General features: G+C 56.7%; 1 protein-coding gene across 1 annotated transcript in view; it reads right to left on the bottom strand.

Moving 5' to 3' along the window:
- Positions 1–11,504, bottom strand: part of LOC121274835 (serine/threonine-protein kinase TAO2-like) — a 144,802-nt gene extending 133,298 nt beyond the window's left edge. Inside the window, exons 1-3 of the mRNA XM_041182201.1 lie at positions 11,294–11,504; positions 2,138–2,209; positions 476–577 (exon numbers count right to left, since the gene is read on the bottom strand). Coding sequence (XP_041038135.1) covers positions 476–577; positions 2,138–2,209; positions 11,294–11,425 — 306 coding nt within the window. The 5' untranslated portion in view covers positions 11,426–11,504. The remainder of the gene's footprint in view (positions 1–475; positions 578–2,137; positions 2,210–11,293) is intronic.
- Between the last annotated feature and the right edge of the window lie 5,891 nt (positions 11,505–17,395).

The raw sequence follows: 17,395 nt of genomic DNA, 5'->3' as shown, positions 1-17,395 counted from the left end.
CCGGATCGGGGGGGGGGGGAAACAGGCTCCGGATCGGGGGGGGGAAACAGGCTCCGGATCAGGGAGGGGGTGAGATATCCCTGTGCACCTAGCCAGGCTGTGTGCTCCCGGAGGGGGGGTGGGTGGGGGGTGTGGGGGGGTGGGGTTGAGGGGTGTGGGATCGCCCTGTGCACCTACCCAGGCTGTGTGCTCCCGGAGGGGAGGGAGGGGTGGGGTTGAGGGGTGTGGGATCGCCCTGTGCACCTACCCAGGCTGTGTGCTCCCGGAGGGGAGGGGGGGGTGGGGTTGAGGGGTGTGGGATCGCCCTGTGCACCTACCCAGGCTGTGTGCTCCCGGAGGGGAGGGGGGGGTGGGGTTGAGGGGTGTGGGATCGCCCTGTGCACCTAGCCAGGCTGTGTGCTCCCGGAGGGGGGGGGTGGGTGGGGGGTGTTGGGGAGGTGGGGTTGAGGGGTGTGGGATCGCCCTGTGCACCTACCCAGGCTGTGTGCTCCCGGAGGTAGCAGCCTTTATATTCAATGGTGTTTGGATGTCGGAGATTCTGCAGGAATTTCACCTCCTTAATAATGTCCTGCCATTTCTGAAAGAGTCAAAAGAGCATCAGAGACCCCCCCAAAACCAGACACACCCCCAAAACCAGAGACCCCCCCAAAACCAGAGCACCCCCCAAATCCAGACACCCCCCAAAACCAGAGCCCCCCCAAATCCAGACACCCCCCAAAACCAGAGACACGATAATCAGAGCCCCCCCAAAACCAGAGACCCCCCAAAACCAGAGACATGATAACCAGAGACCCCCCCAAAACCAGACACCCCCCCAAAACCAGAGACATGATAACCAGAGACCCCCCCCAAACCAGAGACATGATAATCAGAGACCCCCCCCAAATCCAGACACACCCCCAAAACCAGAGACCCCCCCAAAACCAGAGCACCCCCCAAATCCAGACACCCCCCAAAACCAGAGCCCCCCCCAAATCCAGACACACCCCCAAAACCAGAGACATGATAATCAGAGACCCCCCCAAATCCAGACACACCCCCAAAACCAGAGACATGATAATCAGAGACCCCCCCAAATCCAGACACACCCCCAAAACCAGAGACATGATAATCAGAGCACCCCCCAAATCCAGACACACCCCCAAAACCAGAGACATGATAATCAGAGCACCCCCCAAATCCAGACACACCCCCAAAACCAGAGACATGATAATCAGAGCACCCCCCAAATCCAGACACACCCCCAAAACCAGAGACATGATAATCAGAGACCCCCCCAAATCCAGAGACCCCCCAAAACCAGAGACCCCCCCAAAACCAGAGCCCCCCCAAATCCAGACACCCCCCAAAACCAGAGACACGATAATCAGAGCCCCCCCAAAACCAGAGACCCCCCAAAACCAGAGCCCCCCCCAAATCCAGACACACCCCCAAAACCAGAGACACGATAATCAGAGCCCCCCCAAAACCAGAGACCCCCCAAATCCAGAGACCCCCCCCAAAACCAGAGACCCCCCCAAAATCAGAGACCCCCAGGGAGTCCCCATAGGTCTCCCCCTCCCCCCCCGACACTTCTCCCCCTCCCCCCCGACACGTCACCCCCTCCCCCCCGACACGTCACCCCCTCCCCCCCCCCGACACGTCTCCCCCTCCCCCCCGACACGTCTCCCCCTCCCCCCCCGACACGTCTCCCCCTCCCCCCCCGACACGTCTCCCCCTCCCCCCCCCCGACACGTCTCCCCCTCCCCCCCCGACACGTCTCCCCCCTCCCCCCCCCGACACGTCTCCCCCTCCCCCCCCGACACGTCTCCCCCTCCCCCCCCCGACACGTCTCCCCCTCCCCCCCCGACACTTCTCCCCCTCCCCCCCGACACGTCTCCCCCTCCCCCCGCGACACGTCTCCCCCTCCCCCCCCGACACGTCTCCCCCTCCCCCCGACACGTCTCCCCCTCCCCACCCCGCGACATGTCTCCCCCTCCCCCCGACACGTCTCCCCCTCCCCACTCCGCGACACGTCTCCCCCTCCCTCCCCGACACGTCTCCCCCTCCCCGACATGTCTCTCCCCCCCCTCCCCCAAGACGTCTCCCCCTCCCCCTCCTCCCGACACATCTCCCCCTCCCTCACACAGGCTATTACCTCGTTGGACTGCTTCCCGCTGTATGACATCTTCTTAATGGCCACCACTTCACTGCTTCGCATGTCCCTCGCCTGGGGGAGAGAGACAGAGCGAGTAACAGAGAGAGACAGAGCGTGAGGGAAAGAGAGAGAGACAGAGAGAGTAACAGAGAGAGACAGAGCGTGAGGGAAAGAGAGAGAGACAGAGAGAGTAACAGAGAGAGACAGAGCGTGAGGGAAAGAGAGAGAGACAGAGAGAGTAACAGAGAGAGACAGAGCGTGAGGGAAAGAGAGAGAGACAGAGAGAGTAACAGAGAGAGACAGAGCGTGAGGGAAAGAGAGAGAGACAGAGAGAGTAACAGAGAGAGACAGAGCGTGAGGGAAAGAGAGAGAGACAGAGAGAGTAACAGAGAGAGACAGAGCGTGAGGGAAAGAGAGAGAGTCAGAGAGAGACAGAGACAGTAACAGAGAGAGACAGAGCGTGAGGGAAATAGAGAGAGACAGAGACAGTAACAGAGAGAGACAGAGCTTGGGAGAAAGAGAGAGGGAAAGAGAGAGTAACAGTGAGAGACAGAGAGAGAAAAACAGAGAGAGACAGAGAGAGACAAAGCGTGAGAGAAAGAGAAACAGAGAGAGACAGAGCATGAGAGAAAGAGTGAGAGAAACAGAGAGAGACAGAGCGTGAGAGAAAGAATGAGGGAAAGAGAGAGGGAAAGAGAGAGAAACAGAGAGAGACAGAGCGTGAGAGAAAGAGTGAGGGAAACAGAGAGACAGAGCGTGAGAGAAAGAGAGAGGGAAAGAGAGAGACAGAGCATGAGAGAAAGAGTGAGAGAAACAGAGAGAGACAGAGCGTGAGAGAAAGAGTGAGGGAAAGAGAGAGAAACAGAGACACAGAGCGTGAGAGAGAGAGAGAGACAGAGCGTGAGAGAAAGAGTGAGGGAAAGAGAAGGAAAGAGAGAAGGAAAGAGAGAGAAGCAAAGAGAGACAGAGCGTGAGAGAAAGAGTGAGGGAAAGAGAGAGACAGAGCGTGAGAGAAAGAGAGAGGGAAAGAGAGAGACAGAGCATGAGAGAAAGAGTGAGAGAAACAGAGAGAGACAGAGCGTGAGAGAAAGAGTGAGGGAAAGAGAGAGAAACAGAGACACAGAGCGTGAGAGAGAGAGAGAGACAGAGCGTGAGAGAAAGAGTGAGGGAAAGAGAAGGAAAGAGAGAAGGAAAGAGAGAGAAGCAAAGAGAGACAGAGCGTGAGAGAAAGAGTGAGGGAAAGAGAGAGACAGAGCGTGAGAGAAAGAGAGAGGGAAAGAGAGAAACAGAGAGAGACAGAGCATGAGAGAAAGAGTGAGAGAAACAGAGAGAGACAGAGCGTGAGAGAAAGAGTGAGGGAAAGAGAGAGGGAAAGAGAGAGAAACAGAGAGAGACAGAGCGTGAGAGAAAGAGTGAGGGAAACAGAGAGACAGAGCGTGAGAGAAAGAGAGAGGGAAAGAGAGAGACAGAGCATGAGAGAAAGAGTGAGAGAAACAGAGAGAGACAGAGCGTGAGAGAAAGAGTGAGGGAAAGAGAGAGAAACAGAGACACAGAGCGTGAGAGAGAGAGAGAGACAGAGCGTGAGAGAAAGAGTGAGGGCAAGAGAGAGAAACAGAGAGACACAGAGCGTGAGAGAGAGACAGAGCGTGAGAGAGAGGGAAAGAGAGAGAAACAGAGAGACAGAGCATAAGAGAAAGAGAGAGGGAAAGAGAGAGAAACAGAGAGACAGAGCGTGAGGGAGAGAGAGAGAAACAGAGAGAGACAGAGCGTGAAGGAAAGAGAGAGAAAGAGAGACAGAGCGTGAGAGAGAGAGAGAGAGAGGGAAAGAGAGAAACAGAGAGAGACAGAGCGTGAGAGAAAGAGAGAGGGAAAGAGAGAGAAACAGAGAGGGACAGAGCATAAGAGAGAGAGAGAGAAACAGAGAGAGACAGAGCGTGAGAGAAACAGAGAGGGACAGAGCGTAAGAGAAAGAGAGAGGGAAAGAGAGAGAAACAGAGAGGGACAGAGCATAAGAGAGAGAGAGAGAAACAGAGAGAGACAGAGCGTGAGAGAAACAGAGAGGGACAGAGCGTGAGAGAAAGAGAGAGAAAGAGAGAGGGACAGAGTGTGAAAGAGAGGGAAAGAGAGAGAAACAGAGAGAGGGACCGGAGACTGAGGGACAAGGATCTGAGGGACGAGGGTCTGAGAGACGAGGATCTGAGGGACGAGGATCTGAGGGACGAGGATCTGAGGGACGAGGATCTGAGGGACGGGGGACTGAGGGACGGGGAACTGAGGGACGGGGGACTGAGGGACGGGGGACTGAGGGACGAGGGACTGAGGGACGGGGGACTGAGGGACGGGGGACTGAGGGATGGGGGACTGAGGGACGAGGGACTGAGGGACGAGGGGCTGAGGGACTGAGGGATGAGGGCTGAGGGACGAGGGACGGGGACTGAGGGACGAGGGACTGAGGGACGGGGACTGAGGGACTGAGGGACGGGGACTGAGGGACGGGGACTGAGGGACGAGGGGCTGAGGGACGAGGACTGAGGGACAAGGGGCTGAGGGACTGAGTGATGAGGGACTGAGTGACGAGGGACTGAGGGATGAGGGACTGAGGGACGAGGGACTGAGGGACTGAGGGACTGAGGGACTGAGGGACGGGGACTGAGGGACGAGGGGCTGAGGGACGAGGGGCTGAGGGACGAGGGGCTGAGGGACAGGGACTGAGGGACTGAGGGACGAGGGACTGAGGGACGAGGGACTGAGGGACAGGGACTGAGGGATGGGGGACTGAGGGATGGGGGACTGAGGGACGAGGGACTGAGGGACTGAGGGACTGAGGGACAGGGACTGAGGGACGAGGGATGGGGACTGAGGGACGGGGGACTGAGGGTCGAGGGACTGAGGGACGAGGGACTGAGGGACAGGGACTGAGGGACTGAGGGACGAGGGACTGAGGGACGAGGGACGGGGACTGAGGGATGAGGGACTGAGGGACAGGGACTGAGGGACAGGGACGGAGGGACGAAGGACTGAGGGACTGAGGGACAGGGACTGAGGGACAGGGACTGAGGGACTGAGGGACGAGGGACTGAGGGACGAGGGACTGAGGGACGAGGGACTGAGGGACGTGGGACTGAGGGACGAGGGACTGAGGGACGAGGGACGGGGACTGAGGGACGAGGGACTGAGGGACAGGGACTGAGGGACTGAGGGACTGACGGACGAGGGACTGAGGGACAGGGACTGAGGGACTGAGGGACTGAGGGACGGGGACTGAGGGACTGAGGGACGAGGGACTGAGGGACAGGGACTGAGGGACGAGGGACTGAGGGACAGGGACTGAGGGACGAGGGACTGAGGGACGAGGACTGAGGGACTGAGGGACGAGGGACTGAGGGACAGGGACTGAGGGACGAGGGACTGAGGGACAGGGACTGAGGGACGAGGGACTGAGGGATGAGGACTGAGGGACTGAGGGATGAGGGACTGAGGGACAAGGGACTGAGGGACAGGGACTGAGGGACGAGGGACTGAGGGACAGGGACTGAGGGACGAGGGACTGAGGGATGAGGACTGAGGGACTGAGGGACGAGGGACTGAGGGACGAGGGACTGAGGGACAGGGACTGAGGGACGGGGACTGAGGGACGGGGACTGAGGGACTGAGGGACAGGGACTGAGGGACTGAAGGACGAGGGACTGAGGGACAGGGACTGAGGGACGAGGGACTGAGGGACAGGGACTGAGGGACGAGGGACTGAGGGACTGAGGGACGGGGACTGAGGGACGGGAACTGAGGGATGAGGGACTGAGGGACGAGGGACTGAGGGACGAGGGACTGAGGGACGGGGACTGAGGGACGAAGGACTGAGGGACTGAGGGACGAGGGACTGAGGGACTGAGGGACAGGGACTGAGGGACGAGAGACCGAGGGACGAGGGACTGAGGGACTGAGGGACGAGGGACTGAGGGACTGAGGGACGGGGACTGAGGGACTGAGGGACGGGGGACTGAGGGACGAGGGACTGAGGGACGAAGGACTGAGGGACTGAGGGACTGAGGGACTGAGGGACTGAGGGACTGAGGGACGAGGGACTGAGGGACGGGGACTGAGGGACTGAGGGACGGGGGACTGAGGGACGAGGGACTGAGGGACGAGGGACTGAGGGATGAGGGACTGAGGGACGGGGACTGAGGGACTGAGGGACGGGGGACTGAGGGACGAGGGACTGAGGGACGAGGGACTGAGGGACGGGGACTGAGGGACTGAGGGACAGGGACTGAGGGACAGGGACTGAGGGACGAGGGACTGAGGGACAGGGACTGAGGGACGAGGGACTGAGGGATGAGGACTGAGGGACTGAGGGATGAGGGACTGAGGGACGAGGGACTGAGGGACAGGGACTGAGGGACGAGGGACTGAGGGACAGGGACTGAGGGACGAGGGACTGAGGGATGAGGACTGAGGGACTGAGGGACGAGGGACTGAGGGACGAGGGACTGAGGGACGGGGACTGAGGGACGGGGACTGAGGGACTGAGGGACAGGGACTGAGGGACTGAAGGACGAGGGACTGAGGGACAGGGACTGAGGGACGAGGGACTGAGGGACAGGGACTGAGGGACGAGGGACTGAGGGATGGGGACTGAGGGACGGGAACTGAGGGATGAGGGACTGAGGGACAAGGGACTGAGGGACGAGGGACTGAGGGACGGGGACTGAGGGACGAAGGACTGAGGGACTGAGGGACGAGGGACTGAGGGACTGAGGGACAGGGACTGAGGGACGAGAGACCGAGGGACGAGGGACTGAGGGACTGAGGGACGAGGGACTGAGGGACTGAGGGACGGGGACTGAGGGACTGAGGGACGGGGGACTGAGGGACGAGGGACTGAGGGACGAAGGACTGAGGGACTGAGGGACTGAGGGACTGAGGGACGAGGGACTGAGGGACTGAGGGACGAGGGACTGAGGGACGGGGACTGAGGGACTGAGGGACTGAGGGACGGGGGACTGAGGGACGAGGGACTGAGGGACGAGGGACTGAGGGATGAGGGACTGAGGGACGGGGACTGAGGGACTGAGGGACGGGGGACTGAGGGACGAGGGACTGAGGGACGAGGGACTGAGGGACTGAGGGACGGGGACTGAGGGACTGAGGGACGGGGACTGAGGGACGGGGACTGAGGGACGAGGGACTGAGGGACGAGGGACTGAGGGACGAAGGACTGAGGGACTGAGGGACAGGGACTGAGGGACTGAGGGACGAGGGACTGAGGGACGAGGGACTGAGGGACAGGGACTGAGGGACTGAGGGACGAGGGACTGAGGGACTGAGGGACGAGGGACTGAGGGACAGGGACTGAGGGACAGGGACTGAGGGACGAGGGACTGAGGGACGAGGGACGGGGACTGAGGGATGAGGGACTGAGGGACGAGGGACTGAGGGACTGAGGGACGAGGGACTGAGGGACAGGGACGGAGGGATGAGGGACTGAGGGACTGAGGGACAGGGACTGAGGGACAGGGACTGAGGGACGAGGGACTGAGGGACAGGGACTGAGGGACTGATGGACGAGGGACTGAGGGACTGATGGACGAGGGACTGATGGACGAGGGACTGAGGGACGGGGACTGAGGGACTGAGGGACAGGGACTGAGGGACTGAGGGACGAGGGACTGAGGGACAGGGACTGAGGGACAGGGACTGAGGGACTGAGGGACGAGGGACTGAGGGACAGGGACTGAGGGACTGATGGACGAGGGACTGAGGGACTGAGGGACAGGGACTGAGGGACAGGGACTGAGGGACTGAGGGACAGGGACTGAGGGACGAAGGACTGAGGGACTGAGGGACAGGGACTGAGGGACAGGGACTGAGGGACGAGGGACTGAGGGATGAGGACTGAGGGACTGAGGGATGAGGGACTGAGGGACGAGGGACTGAGGGACAGGGACTGAGGGACGAGGGACTGAGGGACAGGGACTGAGGGACGAGGGACTGAGGGATGAGGAATGAGGGACTGAGGGACGAGGGACTGAGGGACGGGGACTGAGGGACGGGGACTGAGGGACGGGGACTGAGGGACTGAGGGACAGGGACTGAGGGACAGAAGGACGAGGGACTGAGGGACAGGGACTGAGGGACGAGGGACTGAGGGACGAGGGACTGAGGGACGGGGACTGAGGGACGGGGACTGAGGGACTGAGGGACGAGGGACTGAGGGACGAGGGACTGAGGGACGGGGACTGAGGGACTGAGGGACGAGGGACTGAGGGACGAGGGACTGAGGGACGGGGACTGAGGGACGGGGACTGAGGGACGAGGGACTGAGGGACAGGGACTGAGGGACGGGGACTGAGGGACGGGGACTGAGGGACTGAGGGACAGGGACTGAGGGACTGAAGGACGAGGGACTGAGGGACAGGGACTGAGGGACGAGGGACTGAGGGACGAGGGACTGAGGGACGGGGACTGAGGGACGGGGACTGAGGGACTGAGGGACGAGGGACTGAGGGACGAGGGACTGAGGGACGGGGACTGAGGGACGAGGGACTGAGGGACGAGGGACTGAGGGACGGGGACTGAGGGACTGAGGGACGAGGGACTGAGGGACGAGGGACTGAGGGACGGGGACTGAGGGACTGAGGGACGAGGGACTGAGGGACGAGGGACTGAGGGACGGGGACTGAGGAACGGGGACTGAGGGACGAGGGACTGAGGGACAGGGACTGAGGGACTGAGGGACGAGGGACTGAGGGACGGGGACTGAGGGACGGGGACTGAGGGACGAGGGACTGAGGGACAGGGACTGAGGGACTGAGGGACGAGGGACTGAGGGACGAGGGACTGAGGGACGAGGGACTGAGGGACGAGGGACTGAGGGACGAGGGACTGAGGGACTGAGGGACGGGGACAGAGGGACGAAGGACTGAGGGACTGAGGGACAGGGACTGAGGGACGAGGGACTGAGGGACGAGGGACTGAGGGACGAGGGACTGAGGGACAGGGACTGAGGGACTGAGGGACAGGGACTGAGGGACAGGGACTGAGGGACTGAGGGACAGGGACTGAGGGACGAAGGACTGAGGGACTGAGGGACGAGGGACTGAGGGACGAGGGACTGAGGGACAGGGACTGAGGGACTGATGGACGAGGGACTGAGGGACTGAGGGACAGGGACTGAGGGACAGGGACTGAGGGACTGAGGGACAGGGACTGAGGGACGAAGGACTGAGGGACTGAGGGACAGGGACTGAGGGACAGGGACTGAGGGACGAGGGACTGAGGGATGAGGACTGAGGGACTGAGGGATGAGGGACTGAGGGACGAGGGACTGAGGGACGAGGGACTGAGGGACAGGGACTGAGGGACGAGGGACTGAGGGATGAGGACTGAGGGACTGAGGGACGAGGGACTGAGGGACGAGGGACTGAGGGACGGGGACTGAGGGACGGGGACTGAGGGACGGGGACTGAGGGACGGGGACTGAGGGACGGGGACTGAGGGACTGAGGGACAGGGACTGAGGGACTGATGGACGAGGGACTGAGGGACAGGGACTGAGGGACGAGGGACTGAGGGACGAGGGACTGAGGGACGGGGACTGAGGGACGGGGACTGAGGGACTGAGGGACGAGGGACTGAGGGACGAGGGACTGAGGGACGGGGACTGAGGGACTGAGGGACGAGGGACTGAGGGACGAGGGACTGAGGGACGGGGACTGAGGGACGGGGACTGAGGGACGAGGGACTGAGGGACAGGGACTGAGGGACGGGGACTGAGGGACGGGGACTGAGGGACTGAGGGACAGGGACTGAGGGACTGAAGGACGAGGGACTGAGGGACAGGGACTGAGGGACGAGGGACTGAGGGACGAGGGACTGAGGGACGGGGACTGAGGGACGGGGACTGAGGGACTGAGGGACGAGGGACTGAGGGACGAGGGACTGAGGGACGGGGACTGAGGGACGAGGGACTGAGGGACTGAGGGACGGGGACTGAGGGACGAAGGACTGAGGGACTGAGGGACAGGGACTGAGGGACGAGGGACTGAGGGACGAGGGACTGAGGGACGAGGGACTGAGGGACAGGGACTGAGGGACTGAGGGACAGGGACTGAGGGACAGGGACTGAGGGACTGAGGGACAGGGACTGAGGGACGAGGGACTGAGGGACTGAGGGACAGGGACTGAGGGACAGGGACTGAGGGACTGAGGGACGAGGGACTGAGGGACTGAGGGACAGGGACTGAGGGACAGGGACTGAGGGACTGAGGGACGAGGGACTGAGGGACGAGGGACTGAGGGACTGAGGGACTGAGGGACTGAGGGACGAGGGACTGAGGGACTGAGGGACAGGGACTGAGGGACTGAGGGACAGGGACTGAGGGACTGAGGGACTGAGGGACAGGGACTGAGGGTCTGAGGGACTGAGGGACGAGGGACTGAGGGACGAGGGACTGAGGGACAGGGACTGAGGGACTGAGGGACAGGGACTGAGGGACAGGGACTGAGGGACTGAGGGACTGAGGGACAGGGACTGAGGGACTGAGGGACAGGGACTGAGGGACTGAGGGACTGAGGGACGAAGGACTGAGGGACGAGGGACTGAGGGACGAGGGACTGAGGGACGAGGGACTGAGGGACGAGGGACTGAGGGATGAGGGACTGAGGGACGAGGGACTGAGGGACGAGGGACTGAGGGATGAGGGACTGAGGGACGAGGGACTGAGGGACAGGGACTGAGGGACAGGGACTGAGGGATGAGGGACTGAGGGACGAGGGACTGAGGGACAGGGACTGAGGGACAGGGACTGAGGGACAGGGACTGAGGGACGAGGGACTGAGGGACAGGGACTGAGGGACGAGGGACTGAGGGATGAGGACTGAGGGACTGAGGGACGAGGGACTGAGGGACGAGGGACTGAGGGACTGAGGGACGGGGACTGAGGGACGAAGGACTGAGGGACTGAGGGACAGGGACTGAGGGACGAGGGACTGAGGGACTGAGGGACGAGGGACTGAGGGACGAGGGACTGAGGGACGAGGGACTGAGGGACTGAGGGACGAGGGACTGAGGGACGAGGGACTGAGGGACTGAGGGACGAGGGACTGAGGGACGAGGGACTGAGGGACTGACCGACACGCCACCAGCTCGGACACTCACAAAGTAAACAGCCCCGAAGCTCCCATGGCCGATCTCTCGCAGGTCGACAAACAGTTTCTCTGGGTCGTCCTTGTAGAAAAGCTCGGCCACCTCAGGATCCTTCAGGCAACCGGCTCGAGAATTGCTCAGCATCGTGGACAGTGCCCGGGGTCAGGGGGGGTCAGGGGGCGCAGTGCCCAGGGTCAGGGGGGGGTCACAGTGCCCGGGGTCAGGGGGGGTCAGGGGGCGCAGTGCCCAGGGTCAGGGGGGGGGGTCACAGTGCCCGGGGTCAGGGGGCGCAGTGCCCAGGGTCAGGGAGGGGTCACAGTGCCCGGGGTCAGGGGGGTCACAGTGCCCGGGGTCAAGGCGGGGTCACAGTGCCTGGGGTCAAGGGGGGGGTCACAGCGCCCGGGGTCAGGGGGCACAGCGCCTGGGGTCAGGGGGCACAGCACCCGGGGTCAGGAGGCACAGCGCCCGGGGTTAGGGGGCACAGTGCCCGGGGTCAGGGCGCACAGTGCCCGGGGTCAGGGGGGTCACAGTGCCCAGGGTCGGGGGGGCACAGTGCCTGGGGTCAGGGGGGTCACAGTGCCCGGAATCGGGGGGGGGGGGTCACAGCGCCCGGGGTCGGGGGGGGCACAGTGCCTGGGGTTAGGGGGCGCACAGTGCCCGGGGTCAGGGGGCGCACAGTGCCCGGGGTCGGGGGGCGCACAGTGCCCGGGGTCAGGGGGCGCACAGTGCCTGGGGTCAGGGGGTGCACAGTGCCCGGGGTCAAGGGGCGCACAGTGCCTGGGGTCGGGGGGGCACAGTGCCCGGGTTCGGGGGCACGATGCCCGGGGTCAGGGTGGGGTCAGGGGGCTCAGCGCCCGGCCTCTCCGCACCCTGAGGGGGGAGGGGGTGAGGGTCACTGCATTCACACCCCTGCCCCACACACAGTGTCACATAGAGACCTAGAGAGAGAGAGAAACACCAATTAATGCTCACTCACACAATAAAAACAGGAGGAGGCCATTCAGCCCCTCTCCAACCCTGTTACACAGGAACAGGAGGAGGCCATTCAGCCCCTCTCCAGCCTGTTACACAGGAACAGGAGGAGGCCATTCAGCCCCTCTCCAGCCTGTTACACAGGAACAGGAGGAGGCCATTCAGCCCCTCTCCAGCCTGTTACACAGGAACAGGAGGAGGCCATTCAGCCCCTCTCCAACCCTGTTACACAGGAACAGGAGGAGGCCATTCAGCCCCTCTCCAGCCTGTTACACAGGAACAGGAGGAGGCCATTCAGCCCCTCTCCAACCCTGTTACACAGGAACAGGAGGAGGCCATTCAGCCCCTCTCCAACCCTGTTACACAGGAACAGGAGGAGGCCATTCAGCCCCTCTCCAACCCTGTTACACAGGAACAGGAGGAGGCCATTCAGCCCCTCTCCAGCCTGTGACACGGGAACAGGAGGAGGCCATTCAGCCCCTCTCCAACCTGTTACACAGGAACAGGAGGAGGCCATTCAGCCCCTCTCCAGCCTGTTACACAGGAACAGGAGGAGGCCATTCAGCCCCTCTCCAACCCTGTTACACAGGAACAGGAGGAGGCCATTCAGCCCCTCTCCAACCCTGTTACACAGGAACAGGAGGAGGACATTCAGCCCCTCTCCAACCCTGTTACACAGGAACAGGAGGAGGACATTCAGCCCCTCTCCAGCCTGTTACACAGGAACAGGAGGAGGCCATTCAGCCCCTCTCCAACCCTGTTACACAGGAACAGGAGGAGGCCATTCAGCCCCTCTCCAACCCTGTTACACAGGAACAGGAGGAGGACATTCAGCCCCTCTCCAGCCTGTTACACAGGAACAGGAGGAGGCCATTCAGCCCCTCTTGAGCCTGTTACACAGGAACAGGAGGAGCCCATTCAGCCCCTCTCCAACCCTGTTACACAGGAACAGGAGGAGGCCATTCAGCCCCTCTCCAGCCTGTTACACAGGAACAGGAGGAGGCCATTCAGCCCCTCTTGAGCCTGTTACACCAGGACAGACAGTGGGTTGATGGGAATGCCCAGTGGATTGGTAACCCTGAGGGGCCGGGTTAATGCTCCGAGGGACACGGGTCCAAATCCCAACCCCGCCTCCCCCCACCCCTGCAGCCGGTGGGAACGAAACTCAGTCAATAAGACCTGGCCTCAGTGACGGAGACCAGGAAACGGCCATCGATTGTTGTTAAAAACCCACCCTGGTTGGCGAATGCCCTTCGCAGGGAGAGGAACCTGCCGGCCTTACCCGGTCTGGTGCCGACACGTGACTCCAGACACCCGGCTGGCGTGGCTGACACTGACCTACCCCCATTGAAGCGGCCGAGTGAGGGGTGGGGCGGCAGAGGCTGGCGCTGCTGGCGATGCCCGTGCCCCGCGGCAGGGCGGAGAGCGGACGAGGCTCTGACACAGGTCTCAGCGGGGGTACTGTGAGCACGTGGGCTTACACTGGCACCCCACCAAGCCCGCCCCCGCCACCCCCCCGTCTGCGCTCAGCGCACCTTTGTGCCCGCCAGACTTAACGTCGCCGAGATGGGCAAACATTAATTATCCTGTTATTCCCCCTATTAATTATCGTGTTATTCCCCCGATTAATTATCCTGTTATTCCCCTGATTAATTATCCTGTTATTCCCCCGATTAATTATCCTGTTATTCCCCCGATTAATTATCGTGTTACTCCCTGATTAATTATACTGTTATTCCCCCTGATTAATTATCCTGTTATTCTCCTGATTAATCATCCTGTTATTCCCCTTGATTAATTATCCTGTTATTCCCCCCTGATTAATTATCCTGTTATTCCCCTTGATTAATTATCCTGTTATTCCCCCCTGATTAATTATCCTGTTATTCTCCTGATTAATCATCCTGTTATTCTCCCTGATTAATTATCCTGTTATTCCCCTTGATTAATTATCCTATTATTCCCCCTGATTAATTATCCTCTTATTCCCCTGATTAATTATCCTGTTATTCCCCCTGATTAATTATCCTCTTATTCTCCTGATTAATTATCCTGTTATTCTCCTGAATAATTATCCTGTTATTCCCCTGATCAATTATCCTGTTATTCCCCCCTGATTAATTATCCTGTTATTCTCCTGATTAATCATCCTGTTATTCTCCTGATTAATCATCCTGTTATGCCCGCTGATTAATTATCCTGTTATTCTCCTTGATTAATTATCCTATTATTCCCCCTGATTAATTATCCTCTTATTCCGCTGATTAATTATCCTGTTATTCCCCCTGATTAATTATCCTCTTACTCTCCTGATTAATTATCCTGTTATTCTCCTGAATAATTATCCTGTTATTCCCCTGATTAATTATCCTGTTATTGCCCCTGATTAATTATCCTGTTATCCTCCTGATTAATTACCCTGTTATTCCACTGATTAATTACCGTTATTCCCCTGATTAATTACCTGTTATTCCACCTGATTAATTATCCTGTTATTCCCTGATTAATTATTCTTTTATTCCCACTGATTAATTATCCTGTTATTCCCCTGATTAATTAGCCTGTTATTCCCCCTGATTAATTACCGTTATTCCCTGATTAATTACCTTGTTATTCCTCTGATTAATTATACTGTTATAACCCTGATTAATTACCCTGTTATTCCCCTGATTAATTATTCTGTTATTCCCCCTGATTAGTCATCCTGTTATTCCTCTAGTTACCGTTATTCCCCGTGATTAATTACCCTGTTATTCCTCTGATTGATTACCCTGTTATTCCCCTGATTAATTATCCTGTTATTCCCCTGATTAATTACCGTTATTCCCCTGATTAATTAACCTGTTGTTCTCCTGATTAATTATCCTGTTATTCTCCTGATTAATTATCCTGTTATTCCCCCTGATTAATTACCCTGTAATTCCCGATTAATTATCCTGTTATTCTCCTGATTAATTATCCTGTTATTCCCCCTGATTAATTACCCTGTAATTCCCGATTAATTAGCCTGTTATTCCCCCTGATTAATTACTGTTATTCCCCAATTAATTACTTTGTTATTCCTCTGATTAATTATCCTGTTATTCCCCCTGATTAGTCACCCTGTTATTCCTCTAGTTACCGTTATTCCCCGTGATTAATTACCCTGTTATTCCTCTGATTGATTACTCTGTTATTCCCCTGATTAATTATCCTGTTATTCCCCTGATTAATTACCATTATTCCCCTGATTAATTATCCTGTTATTCCCCTGATTAATTATCCTGTTATCGTCCTGATTAATTATCCTGTTATTCCCCTGATTAATTATCCTGTGATCCCCCTGATTAATTATCCTGTTATTCACCTGATTAATTACCCTGTTATTGCCCGAATAATTACCTTCTTATTCCGGATTAATGATACTGTTATTACTCTGATTAATTACCCAGTTATTCCCATGATTAATTACCCTGTTATTCCCCCCGATTAATTACCCTGTTATTCCTCTAATTACCGTTATTCCCCCTGATTAATTATCCTGTTATTCCCCCTGATTAATTATCCTGTTATTCCCCAGATTAAATATCCTGTAATTCCCCCTGATTAATTATCCTGTTATTCCCCTGTTTAATTATCCAGTTATTCCCTCTGATTAGTTATCCTGTTATTCCCCTGATTAATTATCCTGTTATTCCCCCGATTAATTATCCTGTTATTCTCCTGATTAAGTATCCTGTTATTCCCCTGATTAATTATCCTGCTATTCCCGTGATTAGATATCCTGTTATTCACCTGATTAATTATCCTGTTATTCCTCTGATTAATTATACTGCAATTCCCCTGATTAATTATCCTGTTATTCCCCTGATTATCCTGTTATTCCCCCTGTTTAATTATCCTGTTATTCCCCTGATAAATTATCCTGTTATTCCGTTGATTAATTACCGTTATTCCCCTGATTAATTATCCTGTTATTCCCCCTGATTAATTATCCTGTTATTCCCCCTGATTAATTATCCTGTTATTCCCGCTGATTAATTGATCTGTTATTCCCACTGATTAATTATCCTGTTATTCCCCCTGATTAATTATCCTGTAATTCCACCTGATTAATTATCCTGTTATTCCCTGATTAATTATACTGTTATTCCCACTGATTAATTATCGTGTTATTCCCCCTGATTAATTATCCTGTAATTCCACCTGATTAATTATCCTGTTATTCCCCCTGATTAATTATCCTGTTATCCCCGATTAATTATCTTGTTATTCCCCTGATTAATTATCCTGTTATTCCGCATGATTAATTATCCTGTTATCCCGCTGATTAATTAGCCTGTTATTCCACTGATTAATTATCCTGTTATTCTACCTGATTATTTATCCTGTTATTCCCCTGATTAATTACCCTGTTATCCCCCTGATTAATTATCCTGTTATTCCCCATGATTAATTATCCTGTAGTTCCACCTGATTAATTATCCTGTTATTCCCCCTGCTTAATTAGCCTGTTATTCCCCCTGATTAATTACCGTTATTCCCCGATTAATTACCTTGTTATTCCTCTGACTGATTACCCTGTTACTCCCCTGATTAATTATCCTGTTATTCCCCTGATTAATTACCGTTATTCCCCTGATTAATTAACCTGTTGTTCTCCTGATTAATTATCCTGTTATTCCCCCTGGTTAATTACCCTGTAATTCCCCTGATTAATTAGCCTGTTATTCCCCCTGATTAATTACCGTTATTCCCCGATTAATTACCTTGTTATTCCTCTGATTAATTATACTGTTATTACTCTAATTAATTATCCTGTTATTCCCCCTGATTAATTATCCTGTGTTCCCCCTGATTAATTATCCTGTTATTCACCTGATTAATTACCCTGTTATTGCCCGATTAATTACCTTGTTATTCCTGATTAATGATACTGTTATTACCCTGATTAATTACCCAGTTATTCCCATGATTAATTACCCTGTTATTCCTCAAATTACCGTTATTCCCCCTGATTAATTATCCTGTTATTCCCCGATTAATTATCCTGTTATTCCCGTGATTAGATATCCTGTTATTCACCTGATTAATTATCCTGTCATTCCTCTGATTAATTATACTGCAATTCCCCGATTAATTATCCTGTTATTCCCCTGATTA

Source organism: Carcharodon carcharias (assembly GCF_017639515.1).
Source record: "Carcharodon carcharias isolate sCarCar2 chromosome 38 unlocalized genomic scaffold, sCarCar2.pri SUPER_38_unloc_5, whole genome shotgun sequence".
Lineage (NCBI taxonomy): Eukaryota > Metazoa > Chordata > Chondrichthyes > Lamniformes > Lamnidae > Carcharodon > Carcharodon carcharias.
This window is presented reverse-complemented; position numbering and strand designations above follow the sequence as displayed.